Here is a 20000-nt window from a genome sequence, read left to right as displayed (position 1 = left end):
ACTTATAGTGAAAGTTGTCAAAAATATGGAGAGTAGGCCTACTAATAACAGAATTTAAATCTTCTTCACATTTTCAGTCTTCGTAAGACCCAAAATCAACTTAACTTTCCGAAGCTACCATGTTAATAATACTTTTATATCTCATGTTCAATGTACATTCCATGAATGTCCATGTGTCTCAGCTACTCTCGACTGCAAATATCCTGCATATGCCGTCATAGCCACCCATAATATCCCAGTGTCCTATTTGGAGGACAGTAGCTTATTTACTTTTTTTAGCAATCACTATGTCCTAATTATGTTAATTGTGTGTGCCATATTACAAACTGAACTGTTTTGATGTACAACATAATATTTTGGACCAGGTTTCTATTATAATTTTATTTTATTTCACATTCTTTCTTCACAATGCACTATTGTACTTTGTATTATAGTCTATCACTGCCAATATCTCGGAAATTTTGGTAATGTGATTATTGTTTTGTGAATATATATAGAGTGGTGTTTCAATCTGATACGTGATCATTATTATCAACAATGCTAGCTGACTGACAACAATGAAAATATTGGTGTCCTCTAAACAGCATACAGGAATGAAGTGTAATAAAATATAACACTCCTCTGTGCATGACCGCATTCCATTTGTTATGAACTTAGATATGATATCAGAGCTTATTATTAGTATCCTGTGCTGACAACAACCAGTGTATTTTGTGTGATTCTGATTAGGAGCAACTTCATTGATGTAGGACAATCTGTATGTAAGTAATAATGAAATCTGAGGAACATCTGGCAGTACATATACTACTTATAGGAGGCCTCTTATTTCTTTTACATATAATTTCATTTTAGTTTTGTACACAGATGTTGAATAAGTTACGATTGTGTGTAAATAATATTACATTAGTATTTAGTATTTTCTAGGTTATAATAGCACAGAGTTATTCAAAGTCTGTCAATGATGGGCATAACAGAAATGATAACAATCCATCATATATGGAAAATGTAAATGAGAATCAAAATCACATTGATGTCGTTATGTCTTCCAGAAGTTGACACTCTTGACTGACAATGATGAGGGTCCCAGTGACGTCATTGGACCAGTTAAAGTTCTAGATGTGCCGGATACCTTGGAGTGGCATTATGTAGCACCAGAAGCATGTAATAATGATCAAAATAATACAGTACATCCCATATCAAACCAGGTACCAAAGAAAAAATCATGTAAGAAACTTTGTCTAGCCAAAGATCAAAGTGATTGGTCCAAAATACTCCCCATCTATAGCAAGTTACCTGTAAAAAGAATTGAGGCTCAGAAGAGGGCGAAAAATATGAAAAATGAACTAAGTTCATTATCACCTAAAGATATATTTGAGTAACTAATAAATGAAAAGATCTATGAGCACATTGTGAAGGAAACTGTTAGATATGCTGTAAATATAAACAAATGAGCATGATTTTGTGCTCAGTACTGATGAAATCAAGATATTTGTTGGTTTTCTACTACTGACAGGATATCATAAGCTACCTTCAGAACGATTATACTGGTCAGAGAACGAAGATCTAGGGTTTAGAATTGGCGAAGAAAGCTACGCCCGAAAATAAATATCAGACACTAAAAGGTGTTATCCATTTCCAAAACAATGACACTGTAAACGAAAACAAATCTGACAAAGGATTCAAAGTCAGACATCTCATAAAGATGATAAACACTTCATTCCAGCAGTTCGGTATTTTTCAGGAATTTCTGTCTGTGGATGAAATGATTGTGAAATACTATGGGCATCACAGTCTGAAACATTCATTCATGGGAAGCCGATCAGATTTGGAACAAATTATGGGTTCTTTGTAGAACCAATGGATACTGCTTCAATTTCAACCTATACTGTGGAAAGTGAAAGGGATGATTTGCTGTTGGGATCAAGAGTCATTCTCAATATGCTCGACTGTGTTGAACACCCAAGCACAGTTTTACTGTGTTCTTTGACAACTTTTTCACAAATTGTGATATCCTTATTCATCTTCAAAGTCTAGGATATAGAGCAACAGGAACTGTAAGAGAGAGAATGTCCACTATAGAATAGCAAGAACTGAAGAAACAAGATCGAGGTACATCTGACTATCAATATGACCGAAATGGAGAAGTACTTTTCGTTTGATGGAATGACAACAAATGTGTCACTATTGTCACAAATTATGACACCATAAATCCCATTTCTTCAGTAACTAGATGGAACAGAATTATACAACCAAAGGTGGCTATACCACAACCCAAAGTACCGGGAGATGTTGATCATCATGATTGGCTAGTAGGAAAGTAGAAGTCATTGCTTGCATTGCTTCAAGGATCTGAAGTAACTTCACTTTTCATCAGCCTAAGCTATGATTCCATGGTTACTTATTCCTTTGCGATTCTAAATTAAGAAATGAACAAAATACATATCCTTACACTATATTTTAATGGCAATTGTTTTCCATATACCTATTTTCTTTTAGCATATTATGATGTGGTTTGTCATACAGACAGCAATATGACTGGAAGCGGATGTATCTTTTGTCAAAAAATGCCATTTTATTTTGTTTCTTCCAGTGGTCTTTGATAGTCATCTTTTTTTATGCGCCTTCAGATAGTGTTTTTGATTCAATATAGTCGCAAGCTTCTGCATTCACGTTTTTTGTTAACCTTTACGGAAATCATTGTGAATGGTTACATTAAACAACATGATCACAAGGTTTGGCATTCACGTCGTGTTTGCATTTACTTTTCATTGTGCATAACCCTTAAGAGACTCTAATTAGAAGAGTAACACATATAACTATATTATATTAATTGCATAAGTTATTCTATTTCATCTCTTACAATGTGTTTTTCCAACATAGTGAAATCAAAATGTATTCAACATACATCACATATAAATCAAGTCTGTAGTTTCTCTTAACACTTACATAATAATGTAACACATTTAAATTATATATGAAATTATTTTGAATAGAATATTTTAAATTCCTGTAACAACACCTCTATCAGCAGCAGCATTAGAACATAAGGAATTGCACAATTCCATTTCTAAATTTCAATCTAGCTAAATCACTTCACCCACAACATAGATCCAATGTTCTTTCAACATCGTGGAATACAAAATTATATACAACACATGCAAGTAATAGTCGAAGTATCAAATTTCTAGCAACACATAAGTCATATTATTACACAAAATAATTATGCAAATACTGTAATGTGATATATTTATTCCTGTACCACTAACAATACTAGCAGCATCAGAAGACCGAGAAGTGGAGGGATCATTCTGTGAATTCCAGTTCTCTTCTTTCCCACAAGTTTTTCATTTTCCTATGAACATTTTAGCAATCTTCATTTTGCTAGTGATGGAGTTCTCTATGTAACCTTCTGCAACTTCGGTTGATTTCCATCCTCCATGATGTTTAAGACTTGTTATATTGCCCTCTGAATCCAAAAGGAGTGTTGTTGACATTCTTCTGAACGAATGGCCTGTATAAGCTCTTGGTTCTGGCAAATTGAGGCAAGTTGGAAACAGGGTGGGAATCTCACTGATTTTGTTGATTCCATCTGGTTTTGTACATTTTCCTGAAATTTAGTTTACAAACAAGCACTTGTGTTCACAAGCGGGCCTGAACTTAATATATTTCCTTATAATTTCCAGAAAATCCGCATTACAGGAAATCGTAAATGTATATTCTGTACACGTTTTTGTATCCAGCACATCGACAATTATAGTGAAACTAATGTCCTGCATCCAGATTCATTTTTACTACTTCATCTCTTCTACATGATCCAGCAATACCTAATATTGCCACTACGTTCATCAGCAGGAACTTTTCATCTGTTGCTTCCTTCAGGAATATTTCCAGATCCTCTCTTGTGAAGATTTTAGAATTTTTCGGCCAGTACCCATTACCTTTTTTTTTTTCTTCTTCTTTTTCAGGAAAGCCACCAGTTTTGCATATTTTGATATATCAGCATTTTCATTAATCGCTAATGTTGCTTTCAACATAGAATAGTAAGACCACAATGTTGAATCTTTTATCCTCTTCGATTCTTCATAGACACATGCAAGCAAAACCGATTCTGTATATTGATTCGCATTTTTCTCTAAACACCAGTTCAAAAAACTAACCATACACTGATTTATACACTTCCTTGGATTTTTGTGGCATCAAATCTGATAGTGCGAATTCCGCAGCCTCCATAAACACTTCATTTTCCATTTCTAAGTGAGAGTCTGACATGGTACAAATTGTTTTTCAATGAGCTCGAAATTACCGCAGCTATAGATATAGCATTCAACTTTTTCTAACTGCTTTGTTGATTATGGCCAGTTTAGATGGCCATGAAATCGTGATAAAATAAATAAAACAAGCAGTGATTCCATGGATATTTAATCCTTAATGGTTCTGAATTTAGACGGCCATGAAATCGTGACCTTATAACCTCTCCAACTTGAAATACTTATTTAATGTTGATTTGTGCTATTGTAGATAAAACATTGTATGATACATGTTCGTAAATTTATCTCTTTGGCCCTCGTGTGTTTGTGAAACTCGGCTTCGCATTGTTTCACAACTTTACACTTGTGCCAAAAAAAAAAAACCTTTACGAACTTTTCTCATATATAACTGTTTTAAAATATTACAAAAAAAAAAAAGCTTGACAGCCAGTTTCGAATTGGCACAAAGATTTCACTAAAAGAGTGGATATCTCTTCCTGCTGTTTGACCATTTGAGGTTCATTGTGAACTGAAGACTTTATTTCGCATGGACACAAGCCAATTATACACATCTTCCCACCTCTTGAAATAAACATATATTTTTATTTTAATGGAGAATACTCACCATCAGATTTTCGCTTCCTTAAATATTTAGACAGCATAAATAAACATCGATTATTTTGAATTTACTATTATCCAGATTTATACTTTCTTATGATGTCATTATCAAGTATCGATCAGTCAGTGATCATGATCAAATGATTACTGGTACCACAGAGAAGGCTGCCAAACTTACATGTGTTTTCCGTGCATTCAACAACCAAAACATTTTCTGAAATGGTGTTTGGTGGTTTAATGACTCAGTGGTACAACAGAAGAAATTGGTACCCTGTGATGTACTTTTTAAAGTTTTATTTTACAGCTCAGTTTTTCATTTTGAAATTTTAAGCTAAGTTTGTAGAAAAGAAAGAACAGCATGTTGGAAAGATACTGAAGAAACAAGGAGTGACCAAGAGGAAGGAGAAAGTTATGAACACTTGGAAATTGTAAGGAAATCATGTTTTGTTGTGTACAGCATGTTTTCGCTCACAGGGCCAAACAATAGAAGCCTACCTGCTACTCGAAACCCCACATTCCACAGACAGTTCATTCTTTCTTTTCAGTGCATTTCTGCGAAAATTTAAGTATTTTAGAGCTATCCTAAAATCTTTCATAGTATTGCATTTCTCCGAAAATGTAGGTATTTTAGAGCTACCCTGAAAAACTTTCATAGTATTAAATTTTACCACAGCTGTTTATGGTTTGAATGAATGCATTAAATATGATAAATGCGCAAAATATAAAATTATGACGCGAATTCTTACTAAATATGCTATAAAACTTAAAAAAAAAAAAAAAATGCCTAAATATGCATACAGTTATTCCCAAAATATAATATTAATATACAGTTTCGAACTAAATATGCTACAAAATTTAAAATGGTCCAAATATGCATTAATATGTCAAATAAAACTCTTCCATTTAATTCAGAACACTTGGAATGAAGTTTAAAATGGTCTGAATACCGAAACAATCCCATAGGAGAAAATATGACGTCATAAAAATCAGTCCCTTAATTATAACTGTAATAAAACCTGTTTCAGACAGTAGACCTATATGCAGATTGTTCAGATTGTTTATTATGTATATCCTACAAAAATTCCTTAATAATAATAATAATAATAATAATAATAATAATAATAATAATAATAATAATAATAATAATAATAATAATCTATATTTGGAAAAAGTTATAAGTTTGCCTCCATAAAGCCAGGAGCATCACTGTAAATTCATAAGTTGTACATTTTATAAATGCCCGAATAAAAAGAAAGCATAATTGAGGGGCTCGAGCGTAAAACATGGTAACTGATAGTTTGGTCAAAAAAAAAAAAAAAAAAAAAAAAAAGATATGTAGCATATAATATCGTATCCTACATTCTGCGTCTAATGCAGTAGTTAGTTTTCCAACATCTCAAAATATGTATACAGATTTTACTTTTCTGGTAACTATACAAAATGTTGCATGTATAAATATTTATCTACCTAATAACTTCAAAACACTAAAACATCACTTACCATGTGTTACTTCCGAACCCATAAATTTTATATTGTAAACAATTAGAATAAACTAAAACAAAACCAGAAAACCAGAGAAGTAACTTGCATGAAAAAGAAAAGCATGTTGTGTTTAGTTTATGTGTTTTATATTTTCAATAGGTCCATGATACATGTAGAAAAAATCTTCAAAATGTGTAGCATTTTCAATCAGTTGGACGAGCAGAGAATGGTTGTGTATTGAGAAGTGGGAGCGAAGACGATTTCCCAGACAACAATGATCGTGATGACGAAAACAGTGCAGAATGAAGTTAATAGTAATGACAGGTATTTAGTATAACAAACCACGGAGTGTCATACAAAACAACAGTAGTTAATTTACTCACATGTACTATTAATATTGCAGGATATCAAGTAAACTGCTGATTAAGCGAGACAGCTGACAAGCATGCAGTGCGTGAGAGTAGGATGGGTTTTAAATGTGTTCTGTTCCGCGATAAAAATTATTTAATATTTGTGAACTGAACTGTATTTGTGTTTGTTTTTAATTTGTCGTGAATACATTTGTTGACAGATTTATTTTTGTATTTTTTTTTCTCCTTTTCCCCCCTTTCAAAATTGCAGTGTGTGGCTTATTCGAGGGCATGAGGGCTGGTATCAGGTGACATCATGCACTGCCGGAACACTCATGTCAGTGTTTTGGTTCAGAACCGATTTGACAGCAATTTCTTAAGAATGTGCGTAATCACCTTCAATGTGTTACATCTTCATGTAAATTTGACATGTTGCAGTATAACCTGTTTCAATTTACATTATGTAAAAAATTATTTATAGTAATAAAACTCAGTCATTCTTTAAACTCATCCACTACTGAAATGTCAAGCGATTCTCTCACTGAAAGTTCAATAAGAATGCCTCTAATAAATCTCCTTTTTGAGTTCAAATCTCAAAACTGTGTATGAATCATCTCAGACTTGTGGAACCACCTTGGAAATCAATGTCTTTTTCAATGTCATTAACAATCTCTTTATGGTCGGCACAAAAACTTGAATATACAGTACCAATTCTGGACAGTACAGCTATAATCACTTTGTTGAAAATATCAAGTTCGCTTTTTTTTTTTTCTGAGTGAGGAAGTTATGCTTAATGTCCATTCCTATTTTTCACTATTCTTCAAATTGAACTAACACATCATTCGATTTATTAGTGTAATTTCTTCCTTGTTTATAAAAGACTCCCAAAGCATTTCTCTTATTGCTTGTACCTTCTTTTATGAAGTTAAATAAATAAATATATATATATATATATATATATATATATATATATTTTTTTTTAATTTGTCACAAATAATTTTCGAAACTACATTAAAATATTAATTTTCCCAGTTCTGTCTATACAACATTTTGAAAGCCACCAGTGTAGCTCAGTCACCTAAGGTGCTAGACTGCTATCCAGAGTTGCATTCAGGCGCGGGTTCGATTACCGCTTGGGTTGATTACCTGGTTGAGTTTTTCCGAGGTTTTCCCCAACCATAAGGCAAATGTCAGGTAATCTATGGCGAATCCTCGGCCTCATTTTGCCAAATACTGTATCATATCGCTATCGCCAATCCCATCGACGCTAATTAACTTGGTAGTTGATACAGAGACGTTAAATAACCAAGGAAAAAAAAACGTTTTGAAGCTACAAGATGTGTGGCTGAAGAAATTACACAAATTCACAACTGACCAACACAAGTCATGACACAAAAACGTTTGACCGCAATTTCAACACAGGCTCTTTGTTCTCTCAAAACTACTGAGAAGTGATAACTAGTAGGGCTCCCAAGGTGGACAAACGTAATAAATGGTGGAATTACCTACAGGATAACTTCCAATTTTCTAAAAATAAGACAGTAGTAGTTTCAAAAGTCATGAAGTCATAAGGGACTCAACATGCTTACAATAGCATGTTTATTTTAAAGACTCTATTACTTTATTGAAAGGCAAAATGTTTGTGTTTTGATGCAATTCTTTAAGGGTTACAAACAATACACAGTGTGAACTTAGTGGCAAATAAATGAAAACTTTACTGATAGTGTACTACTCACAATATAATCCATGCAATGACTTCTAACAACTGCATGCATCTCCTGGTCTCCATAAACCTGATCTGCCACAGCACGAAACAAGCAAGCTCCATCTTGTTCCATCTGCTTGATGATGAAGCCTTTCCTCCGAATGCTTTTCTCAAACCATCTATCTCTCTGTACAGTGAAAACAAAATAGTTTAATAATTAGAACGTGTGTAATACATCATGTTCAGGAAAGGGACAATGATACTTTCCACATCTCCCATATGAGGTGTTATCAAATGCACTGAAAAGTCAGTATTCTCCATTTATCTTCAAAAATGCTAACTTCACTACTCCAAGAAATCATTCTTCATAACAACCGAGCAGGATGCTGATAAATTCACTGTAGTCTTCAGTTAGGGTTCCACCTAACAATGAGGGGTACCGACTACTCCAAGAACCAAATTCGTGATTACCACAACTCTTTGAGTAGCATTTTCCGAAATGCAGATCTTGTCTGCAACGTACATTAAAACTAAAAAACTTAGGAAATTTTAGGACTTCCACGCATTTGAAGAAAATTGTATGTTCTCCAAGGAAGTCCAAGAGATGTCTATCAGAGAAAATGGGTGTTAGCAAATAAGCGCATACAACAAAATTATGGAATTTTAAATGTTAAATATTAACTGCGCATTTCTTATATGTTCTTAAAATTGTATAATAGGGGATTACTGCAAATGACTTTTAAGGAAAGTTCATGACAGTTGTAAAATTGTATGATAGTGCAATATTGCAAATTACTTTTAAGGAACGTTCATGATAGTTGTATTTTCAATGATGTTTTCAGCTGCAGAGGTTATTCGGTACAGGGACATGCTGTAAATCTACAACACACTGCCTCCCAGTTTACTTTCACTCCTGGAAGAAGCCACGCCAAAAATTTTACAGAAAGTAAACTTACAAGTACAGAAACTCTTACGACTAAAAAGGACGACTTCATGATGAAGAGCTTGATCGACAGCTACACTAGAAATCACTCACTGATATTACTGGAGAAATTGTATTGGGAGCAATGTTACAGCATTTGGCATACAGACTTACCGTCTATATGTTTTTGAGATATACCTGAAAACTTAGCAATAGACAAAGCGACATTGCAAAACGACATTCATTTCTCTCAATCTTAATCTGTCATTGACCAAGTGAGGTACTGAGCTGCTAGTTCGAAAACGCAGATTGTTTATTTTTGGATGTATTAAATTATTTTCCATTTATTTATTTATCAGTGTTACATTAAATAATAGCTATACTTTAACAAGCCCTGAATGTTTGTTTTTGGTGCTGTCTAATAGTAATAGCAATGGCAAAAGAAAGTTTTTAATAGAAAAAGGAGCATCTTTTGCGGACTCAGGAAAAAGAAATAAGAAACTAGTAAACTGTTTTGTGTGGAGTGTGGAATTTTATGGAGCAGAAACCAAGACATTAGAACGAAGTGAAGAGAAATGACTAGAACCATTTCAAATGTGGATATGGATAGGAATGGAGTGTGTAAAATTGACAGATAGAATAAGAAACGAAGCTGTGCAAGAAAGAGTGGGAGAAGAAAGAATAATGCTGAAATTGAACAAGAGAAAAAGGAATTGGCTGAGTCACTATCAGTATTATCACTGTCATCCCTGATATTTATTACACTTCTCTTCAAAATCTCGTCTCTACCAATTTCTTTTTCAAAATCTTCCTGAAGACATTCAGCATTGTGAACACAGGATGCCCAATCTACTGCTGTGACCCTATTGATAGCACCATTCATAAGTCTCTCAACATCGGCTAATTTAAAAGTATTGTAATAGTCGACAACCTCACTTTTTACCCTGTCCAAATCATCTCAATGGGATTGTATTACAGTGATAAGGGAGAAATCTAATCACTTCATGTGCAATTCTGTCGAGTTCATATGCTTGTAGGTTTCAACTAATTTCAGAAGCTCTGCTTTTGTTTCTGTAGGGTCATAATTTATTTTTTCTCCTAACCAACTCTGTACGTCTGTTTTTTTTTTTTTTATTATTTTTAGAATTAGGCAATTTTTCAGACAAAGTCGAATGGTAGCTGGCATTGTCCATAATAATAACAGAGCCCTCCTCCAAAGAATTCAATAGCCTGTGTTGAAACCAGAATTTGAACATTTCAGAGTTCATTTCAGAATGACAATCCGAAATTTGAGTTTTCTGATCGGAATGAAAAACCCACTTACTGTACTGTAAAATGTTAAATGTTATGTTTTATTTAACAAAACTTGCAACTGCAGGGGTTATATCAGCATCGCAGGATGTGCCGGAATTTTGTCCTGCAGGAGTTCTTTTACATGCCAGTAAATCTACTGACATGAGCCCGTCGCATTTAAGCACACTTAAATGCCATCGACCTGGCCCGGGATTGAACCCGCAACCTTGGGCACAGAAGGCCAGCGCTATACCAACTCGCCAACCAGATCAACTACTGTCCTGTATGAAACCTGTTTTTGATGAACCTGCATGACACACAATCAACCTGCTGTCTTTACCAATTGGTACTTTCAAACCACCATTACCATGAGAATCCTGCCAAATGTATTTTCTGGAATGATTTTGAATGACCCAAGTTTCATCTAAATAAATTCTTGGCCTTTCATCTTTCGAAATTCTGAGATTATCCATTTTCCTTAGAAATTGCATTCGAGCTGCTGCAATAACTCCTCTTTCCATAAGGAATTTTCTACCATCATTGCATTTCCTATATGTAAAGCCTAAATTTCTTAAAATGCGCTACATAGAAGTAACTGACCCTTAATAATTAATTTTCTCCCTCACTGCAATTGTTAATTTCTTTGCCGTGGGATACTGGCCATCATCATAAAACTGCATAATTGTTCTGCATAGTACATCTTTCTCAAAATCATTTAATTTTGTTTTACTTTGGGCTTGTTGTGCTATTAACTCGGTGATTTGAAAATGGGCACATTTGATTGTTCGACAGATTTTTTTAGCCTCATTAATAATCCATCATATTGAATGCACACTCCCTTCTTTGTATGCCTCCAATGTCAGTTCCTGTGTTTTAGAAAAATCTACACTTTCACAGTAATCTGGTGAAGACAGTTTCTAAAGGAAGTTATATACATTATAAATAATTTTTCTACTTTGTTCTCGAATAATTTCACGTTTGTGAATAATAAAATCAGTACTTGGTCTGGCCTCAAGAGACATTTTACAAAATAACAACACACACTATAAACAAAACGTAGTTTGCACTTCAATGACTATTAATACTTAATAGTCCACTACACTAAAGCAATAATAAAACACAGTAAAATATATAACATTAACAATAACAATTTACTAATTTAATTGAACTATGTATGGCACACTGATTTACTGTTTAATATGAAATTTGCTCCTTCACTCAACCACAGTGATTTGAAGACTGAAAAGAAGTAGACTGTATCAGTTTAAGCACAGGGTCTCTTCCAGCTGAATAAATATTATCTTTCGTAAGGCCTCATATAAACAAAGCCAGTATTTGTGTTTGAATTGTGAAGGTTTATTATCTCAACATTTCTTCCTTCTCACAAGTGGCCCGAGATCTAATAAACAACAAAACATGAAGAATTCATTTCGCAATGCATGGGACTTGATACATTAAGTTCTGTATGTTGATGTCTTAAATGAAAGAAAATATTCTCTGATAGCTCCTTGCATAACTTAGCGTGAGTATTTTTATTCTATTATTATTTTTCAAAAGTGATTTTCAGTTTGGACTGATAGGTGTACAAAATAAGCAGTCCAAAACGACAAATAAATATATCAGGAATCGTGATGTTGAGTGAATGGCTTTGATTAATCATTTTAAAAATTAAAAAACACTTTTCAAGTGTTAAACATGAGACAAATCATTTCTCAGCAACTATACCACCTACAAATATAGGATTTTGACAGTAATGAAGGGTACAGTGAGCTCTTTCAATAGAACATACCCCCCAAGACTCTGTCTCAAATAGTCTTTCCGAACAGAAGGGATAAAGTGTATAGTGGCATGACTCTAGGTCTGAACTAGGCAACGCTAGGAGGTGGAACATGCGAGTGGCAAACACCTCTATCATAGCTCCACCTCAATGGCCATCAAATATGCCGTCTAGTATAGTAAGGTGACTTTGGACACTGTCCAAAGTCACCTGCCTCAACAAACTATAACATATAATAATGGCATAAAAATTTTGAGGTTAGAAATATCAAAATGAGTTAAGCATAGGTTATATACAGTTGTATGAATAAATATTTAACCAACAAATAACAATGATATTTTAATTACCTTATTACCTTTTCTATAAGTTATGAAGACCTTCAAATTAAGCAAATTTTCAACTTCAACTTCATAAACAAATCTACACCCTTAAAAACAAAATCAGCTGCAGAAAACCCGCCAAAACAAAAGCTCAGAGCTCAGTGTTACCTTCAGTAACAAGAGAGTTAAAACAAAAATTAATGGGCCACAGATCCAAAGCACACGAAGAGAATGTCACTTTTTGTTCAAAATCATACTACTGACAAAGTCACGCTCTTCTAGAGTACCTACAAAAAAATATGGTTTTATGGATTGTAATATATTGTACCCAAAAATCATTCCTTAAATCCATTTTCACAAAAAAATATAAACTGAAGTTTCTCCAACGTCCTGTAAATCACATGTGAAGCAAACTGTTGTTACGGACTGCTTCCTGAACATTTAATACTGGGACTTTTGTTCTCGTTCTCTCTCCACTCAACTTCAAGTGGCTTCTTCAGAGAAAGAATTGAATATAAAGAACCACGTTATTAGTTTCGTTATTAGCATGAAATACTTTGATTTTCACGTATGTAGAACACAAAGTGAATATAATTTACCTCCAGCCATTCTGTTTCTGAGTTATGTCCAGAATCACATGGTCCATATTCATCACCACTATTGTATCCACTTGCATTGACAAGCTCATCCATCAAACCAGATGGACCTGCCGTTGGAGAAGATCCAGCAACATTGCTGCTGACAGTAAATGTGGGTGAAGATGTTGCATTCCGTTCTCTCAGTTTGCTCCGAGTTGTCCTTTAATAAGAAATTTAAATTATTCATAAAATTTATTTTGCTGTCAATAGATAGGTTTCTAGTTAGATTTTATATACAGTCCAGTGAAAGTCTCCCACACCTATTCTTTCACTTCCAATTCAACAATTATCTATTCAGATATAGTGTTGTACTGACTAGCATATTCCGCATTTCCTCATAAAGCTGTGGTAATGGAACAATGGGTATTGGTGAAAAAATATCCAAGGCAAAGCAAAAACAATTTGAGAAAATTTGCACCAGAACCACAACACAAAATCTACCTTGAATTCACCAATATTTCAACTGAAGTTTTCAATGCAGTAGTTGCTTGTTTCTATGCTAATAATAAAAGACAACTTCTGGAAAGCACAGAAAGAGGGCAGTTCTTGTTCCACTACCAAAGTATTTATAAATTGACCTCTGATGTGATGTCAGAAAAAAATGAAACACTAAACACGAAAAATTCTAAAATTACCATTAATTCCATCACTAATCAATATTTATTTCTCAAGCATTTTACATACAGTAATGTTAATTTAATTATGCCAACAATTGAGGACATCACCCGAATAAGGGCGTATACAGCAAAATGTAGTTCTGATATAAACTAATTCCAATGTTTGTAAGCTGTCAGGTTCATCATAGTTGTGTCGAAAAAGTTTTTCATTACTGTTAAATAGTTTCGAGGATATTTAAAATAAAATTATTGAAACATAACAGCAAATAGTACCTTCTGCTATTAGTAAATAAATATAATATGGAACTTTGTATATGCCCTTTTTCCGGCGACAATATGTTTTAGTACTGTTTTTAATTATTCTGATGTTCTAAGTGTCTAACTTTGCATGAAAATTATTTATTTATGGGAACATCTCGTACTTTATTAATAATTTTGTCTTAAAAAGTAAAATAAAATAAATTCAACAAAATAAAATATACATTTACCATAACATACTAAATAAAAATATTGAATAATCACACAAGTAGGCCTACAAAATAACATTACATTTTTAGTTTATGGTTTTTTTGTCTTTATGTCTTTTTCTTCTTTATACATCATCACTATTGTTGCTAGAGTCATCTTCACCATTGTGTGATGATGTCCCAGCTTTATTCAGCATTGAGCTCAGCTAACTTTGGCCATCTTCATCTAAAAACTGTAAGAGATCTCTTCAGTCCTCCGCCTTGGAGGGTTTCAAAGGCACTGGGTTCATTTGTGTTGGACTCAAAAAAGTTTCAGCTGCGACACTTCCATTCCCGCCTTCCAAATCTTGAAGGAAACAAATGATGTAAATTATGAGGTTCAAGCTAAAAATATCCCTGATGTCCTGTATTGCAGTTGTTTATACTTTTGCATCATGATTGTATAAGGACGATTTAAGTGTGTACCCGTTTTATCATTGAGGATGTCACCTGAAACCAGTTTATTCTGAACTGCTGTTAATCGTTTCTCTGAAATTTGCAATAGACTCAATAGAAAGTTTTGACATCAATTTTTTTACCTCCATTACAGAAAACACTATCTTTCCAAACATTATCCCTAGTCTTGACAGACTGAAGCTTCTTAGGTTTTAGATTCACTCTTTCAAGGGAAGAAGTAATAAAATTATATTGTTCTAATTTCGAACCCATGTCCCAAAAGAGTTTAAAAATAGAGAATTGATCGTCCTTTGAAATTTCATGTGTACACATTTTCATATATCATCTTTTTACAAGTGTAAATGACTTCTCTTCCATTTCCTTGCCTGTACAAGTTGTGTATGACTTGCCACAGTTTCTATTAATTTTCTTTTCTTCGGTTTTCCATTTAGTTTTCCTCACAAGCTTCTTTTTTCCATATTTTCAGTCATGATTCACTGCTGGAACTAACAACCTGAAGTAGGCTTAAACATAGAATACTAGCCTACTACAGTACGGCTTGCAACAGCATGTGACTGCCGCTGTAGTAGGTGCGTTCACTCGTTCAACGTAAACACGTAACATTGTGTCCTGTGTTACATATTGAAGCTAGACTTACGAAAATTTACTACAGTGTACTATACGCCATTATTCGGGTGAAGTCCTCAATTAATTTCATTACGAAATGTATACTGAAGGTTTGAACAGTCTTTCACATGTCCAATGAATCTCTTTTCCATTAGAATCTAAATAATACAAAAAAAAAAAAAAATCGGAGTTCAGTTATTTCCAAGTACCTGCAGTAACTCATCAAGGGACTAATAACCCAAAAAATCTAAGACGTAAGTACCTATTTAAAATGAATGACTCCATTCATGTACTAACAGAAAGTCCACAGTTTCGTCTTTCATATCACTATATAAAGGCTTGTTGATGTTAATTTATAATATGGCCCATTTCTGAGTTTTCTCAACTGGGACAATAGAAAGTAAAAATTCATTGAGAAATGGTAATGATTCATACATTGGTTCAGAACTGAGCTTTGTCTGCAGTTAGAAACCATTCCCTATTCATTATTTTTTTTTAATTATCCAAACTGAATTACATTCTACAGAAACAAAATTTCTTCCAAAAATATGTGTAGGAAACAAAGGCAATTTATACAATGTAACAATTTATAGCCAGAGAATCGTCGAAAATACATATAAGAAATCTGGCACTACTTTTGGAATATGCTTACATATTGTTTTTGGCTGTAATTACTGGAGAACATGTAGGCTACTTAGCAACGGAAGGCACAATCATCATTGGCAAACAGTTAGTAATAAAAAAGTAACTTAGAAAATAATTTCCTTCTGAAAGTTTCAGATATATTGTAACAGTTTCACAAAGACAAGATATACTAAAATCTCGGTATAATGTTCCTTTAAAGACCAGACAAAAAGCATACTATAAAAGGGGAAAATGCTATATGCGAGAATTTGGATTTAACACATGTTTTCAATGTACAACACATATATTGAATATGGTAGTATAGGTATTCATTTTATTATTTCCAGTATACATCAAAATACATAATTACTTGAAATCTGTCACATCATCGTTTGTCCCTGTGCACATGATGTCGTCAATGTGGCGGAGATTTCGAAATGAATTTTCTGACACATTAGGACGAGAAGTCAAATATATTCTGATGGTGGGCAATGCATCCAGCACAGCTGACTTTGTTGGCAGAGGTGAAGGTAGCAGAGTGTCACTGCTGTCATTGTTGCTTTGTTCCTCGCAGTCAGTGTGATTTGCAAGTTCTTTCCGGGTTAGTGCGGTGTTCTCGTATTTGCGACGAATTTCACACACTTCTAGCACCGAAAATATCTTTCTTATCATTGGAGGTGCCATAATGAAAGAAAAGCAGATGAACAGGAGACACAAAGAAACAACGCCACTGTGAACACGAACAGGTAGACTGAACTGACGGGCTGGCACCTAGCATGGTGGGATTCTGACATATTTTAGATTGACGTCACTACTTTTGACGCTATGTACGTAAGTCTTATTGGTCAAGGTTACAAGCAGAAACAGGTTTCGTTAGCAAAGAGGGCTTCATACTACAAATATCTATGCCCAGGACCAGGAAAAATTAATGTTAAAGGCAGGAAATTTTTATGAGGAGGACTGCTATATCGAAGTTTAACTAACTGTATATGCAGCATAAAATGATGTAGTTTAAGTGCATGATAATACGACGGTAAATATTTGGACAAACACAGAGTCCTTCTCAACTGTGAATTCTGTAAAAAGGTATGTATTAATGAATTCCAATTATTAATTACTTAGTAATTAATTAAATAAATGAGTTATCATTTGTTATTTGAATTAAAATAAATCTGAATACCATTAATATACAATACCATTGCAAAATTAAGAACTGTATTCTGAGAAATCAAGCAAATGTACAGTAATACAAGGAGACAATCATTACCTATAACAGTATCAAAGTTTCACTACTCTTCAACATACAATTATATTTTTTTATAAACATTTTAATACGTAATTACTTCAGGGACTAAAATAATGTAAATTTGTTAGGATTTAAAAAGCAAAAGAATCAGTTATTTACAACATTACAACAAATTTTGCATGTGAAAGAGGAGAATAAATTAACATACTTAAATATCCTGTAAAAGTTAATTCCTTTTTGCATGAATGTTAAGGAGATGTCTCTCAAAACCAGTGCAGAAAATGTGTAGCAATGAGAATTAAAGACGGCTTTTCAAATGTTCTAAAAAATTTGAAGAGGAAGATATGATCTTTTCCAGTCATCAACAGGGAGTTGAAGTGAATAGTCACAATAACAGCTGAGCCCTGGCAGTTACAATACAGAAAGCAATGCTCGACATGATATGTGCAAAGAGAGTTTCAATACCGTAAGTTGAAAATGGAGAAGAGTGTGCAACATGAAAAAAGTAAGTGAGAACAGCCAAATAATAGAGAGAGTAAAGAAAGAAGATTGGAATTTTGCGAAGTGAATTAGAACATTGAAGAGGATAATAAATGGTCAGGAAAAGAGTCAAAGGAAAAAGTTCTTATTCTTCGGAGTGGTGGAAAAGGGAAGAGAATCTGAAATAGAAACATTTGATTCTGAGCGCAACCTGTGTTATGAGAGATTTAAATTGAAAATGAGTACAGAACACATCGAGCAGACGTATAAAGTAGAGACCAATTATGGTGAGAGTTATGAGTAGAATTATTTATTGTACTATAACCAGAAAGGAAATATTAAGAAACTGAGTAAATTGAAGAAGGCGAAAGTAATAATAGAAGTGGCTTTGAAATTGGAGAGAGACTGAAGTTACTGCTCCCTTTCATGAAGGCAGCAAAAGAGAAGGGGCAATTCGCCAAAATGAAAACTATCTAGTATTCGTATTCGGATTGAACAAGAATAAAAGAGCACAGGTGATGAGATCGACAAAATCAGAAATGTGGCCAACAGTAAGCAATGGACAGAGGGACAGGTATGCAGTTGAGCGAGAGTCAAACATGTAAGAAGGAAGAACATTATAACAGTTGACTTCAGGGCATAACAGTGAAATTAATGAAAAAGAAAATAATCATTGGAGCAAAATTAAACAGAATGGAAATACAAGGCAATGGTTAGCATCATTTCAGAGTTTAGAACGTCTAAAAAAAAAAACGAAACAGTGAATGCTGTAAATGAGCAGTTACCAGTAACTGTGGTCAGTAGCTTATGAGGACAGCAATGATGAGGGAAGTATGTATGATGAAGCATGTCTGCTGATTATGTAGAACAAAGACAACGCATCGAGTAGAGACAGAATCAGGAAGTGGCCGAGAATGAGAGCAAGGCAAGAAATATGTCGAAATCAGCATACAACAGGCAAGATCCAAGAAGAACAGATTAAGTAGAATATGAAAAGGGAAGTTCAGTAACAAGTGAGTAGTGATAGGTGTTTCATCGAGTCCACATGTTGAAAAAGGGGTGAATGAAGAGAAGAAAAAAGAAGGCAAAGATATAACAGAGCGATGGATTGTAGAAGATTCAAGACCAGCAACTGTTACAGATATTGATAATATTATAAGTATGTTGGAAAAAAAATTTGAGGAGTCAAGTGAAATGTTAAGTGAGTTGATGGGGACAAGGAAACGTGGTGAAAATTATGATGGGGGGAGGGGGGGGGACGAGATAGGATAGCGACAAGGAAGACAAGTGAGTGGAGTAGGTGCAAGCAAGGAAAGAGTGGAGTGTGTGGTCAGTGAACGAGGGAAAAGATCAATCAAATAACAAACCTGTTTTACTAAGGGGAAGCAATGATTAGTAAATAGTGTTATTAGAAGTGTAATGAGTGACCAATAATAGTGAACTGGTTTTAAAAAAGTAGTAGTATTAAGTGACAAGTGAATAGATTAATATCGTCAACAAGGTAACGAAGATGGGAATAGTAGGAATTATTTGAGGGTGGAAATAAGCTGTTATAGTAAATAGTGAAGTGAATAACGAATCTGTGACAAGATCAATTAATGATCGATAGGGAAAAGAAAAATAGGCGAAAAGTATGGAGGGAGAGGTGAACTAGGATAACAAAACACAGTATAAGGAAGAAAAGTGAGATAAAGAAATTCAAGCAAGTAACGAGTGAAGAAAGGGACAGTGAACTAGTGAAAGAAACACATCTAATAACGATCTTGTCTTACAGTGAAGCAATGATTAGAGATAAGATTAGTAGTAAGGAGAGATCGATATAAGTGAACTGATAAAAAGATTAATAATTAATTGATGAACTAGTGGACTTACTCGTGTTAAATATGTAATATTTGTCCGACTTACAGCTGTTTCAGTGCTTCACGCACCATCATCAGAGCCTACTAGATCGCGGCGTCATCTCGAAATTCTCTGCCTGTTAAGAGGGTGTGTTTTATTGTTGGAAGGTGTTGAAGTGTGGAGTCGAATAGTGTGTGTGTACTGAAATTGATCTGTGTGTTGAGGATTTGATTGGGATGTGTTTTAGTGTGTTTGTATATTCCGTATTGTTCTAGTGTGTTGAGTTTTTGGTTCTTGGGTTGTGTGTGTAGGA

The 20000-nt window shown here is 34.0% G+C and overlaps 1 protein-coding gene across 1 annotated transcript in view; it reads right to left on the bottom strand.

Annotated features, from left to right (window-relative positions):
* Positions 1-20000, bottom strand: part of Duba (Deubiquitinating enzyme A) — a 50040-nt gene that overhangs the window by 15209 nt on the left and 14831 nt on the right. The window contains exons 3-4 of the mRNA XM_069838513.1: positions 13314-13512; positions 8434-8589 (exon numbers count right to left, since the gene is read on the bottom strand). Coding sequence (XP_069694614.1) covers positions 8434-8589; positions 13314-13512 — 355 coding nt within the window. The remainder of the gene's footprint in view (positions 1-8433; positions 8590-13313; positions 13513-20000) is intronic.

This window comes from Periplaneta americana, chromosome 10, assembly GCF_040183065.1.
Source record: "Periplaneta americana isolate PAMFEO1 chromosome 10, P.americana_PAMFEO1_priV1, whole genome shotgun sequence".
Classification (NCBI taxonomy): Eukaryota; Metazoa; Arthropoda; class Insecta; order Blattodea; family Blattidae; genus Periplaneta; species Periplaneta americana.
This window is presented reverse-complemented; position numbering and strand designations above follow the sequence as displayed.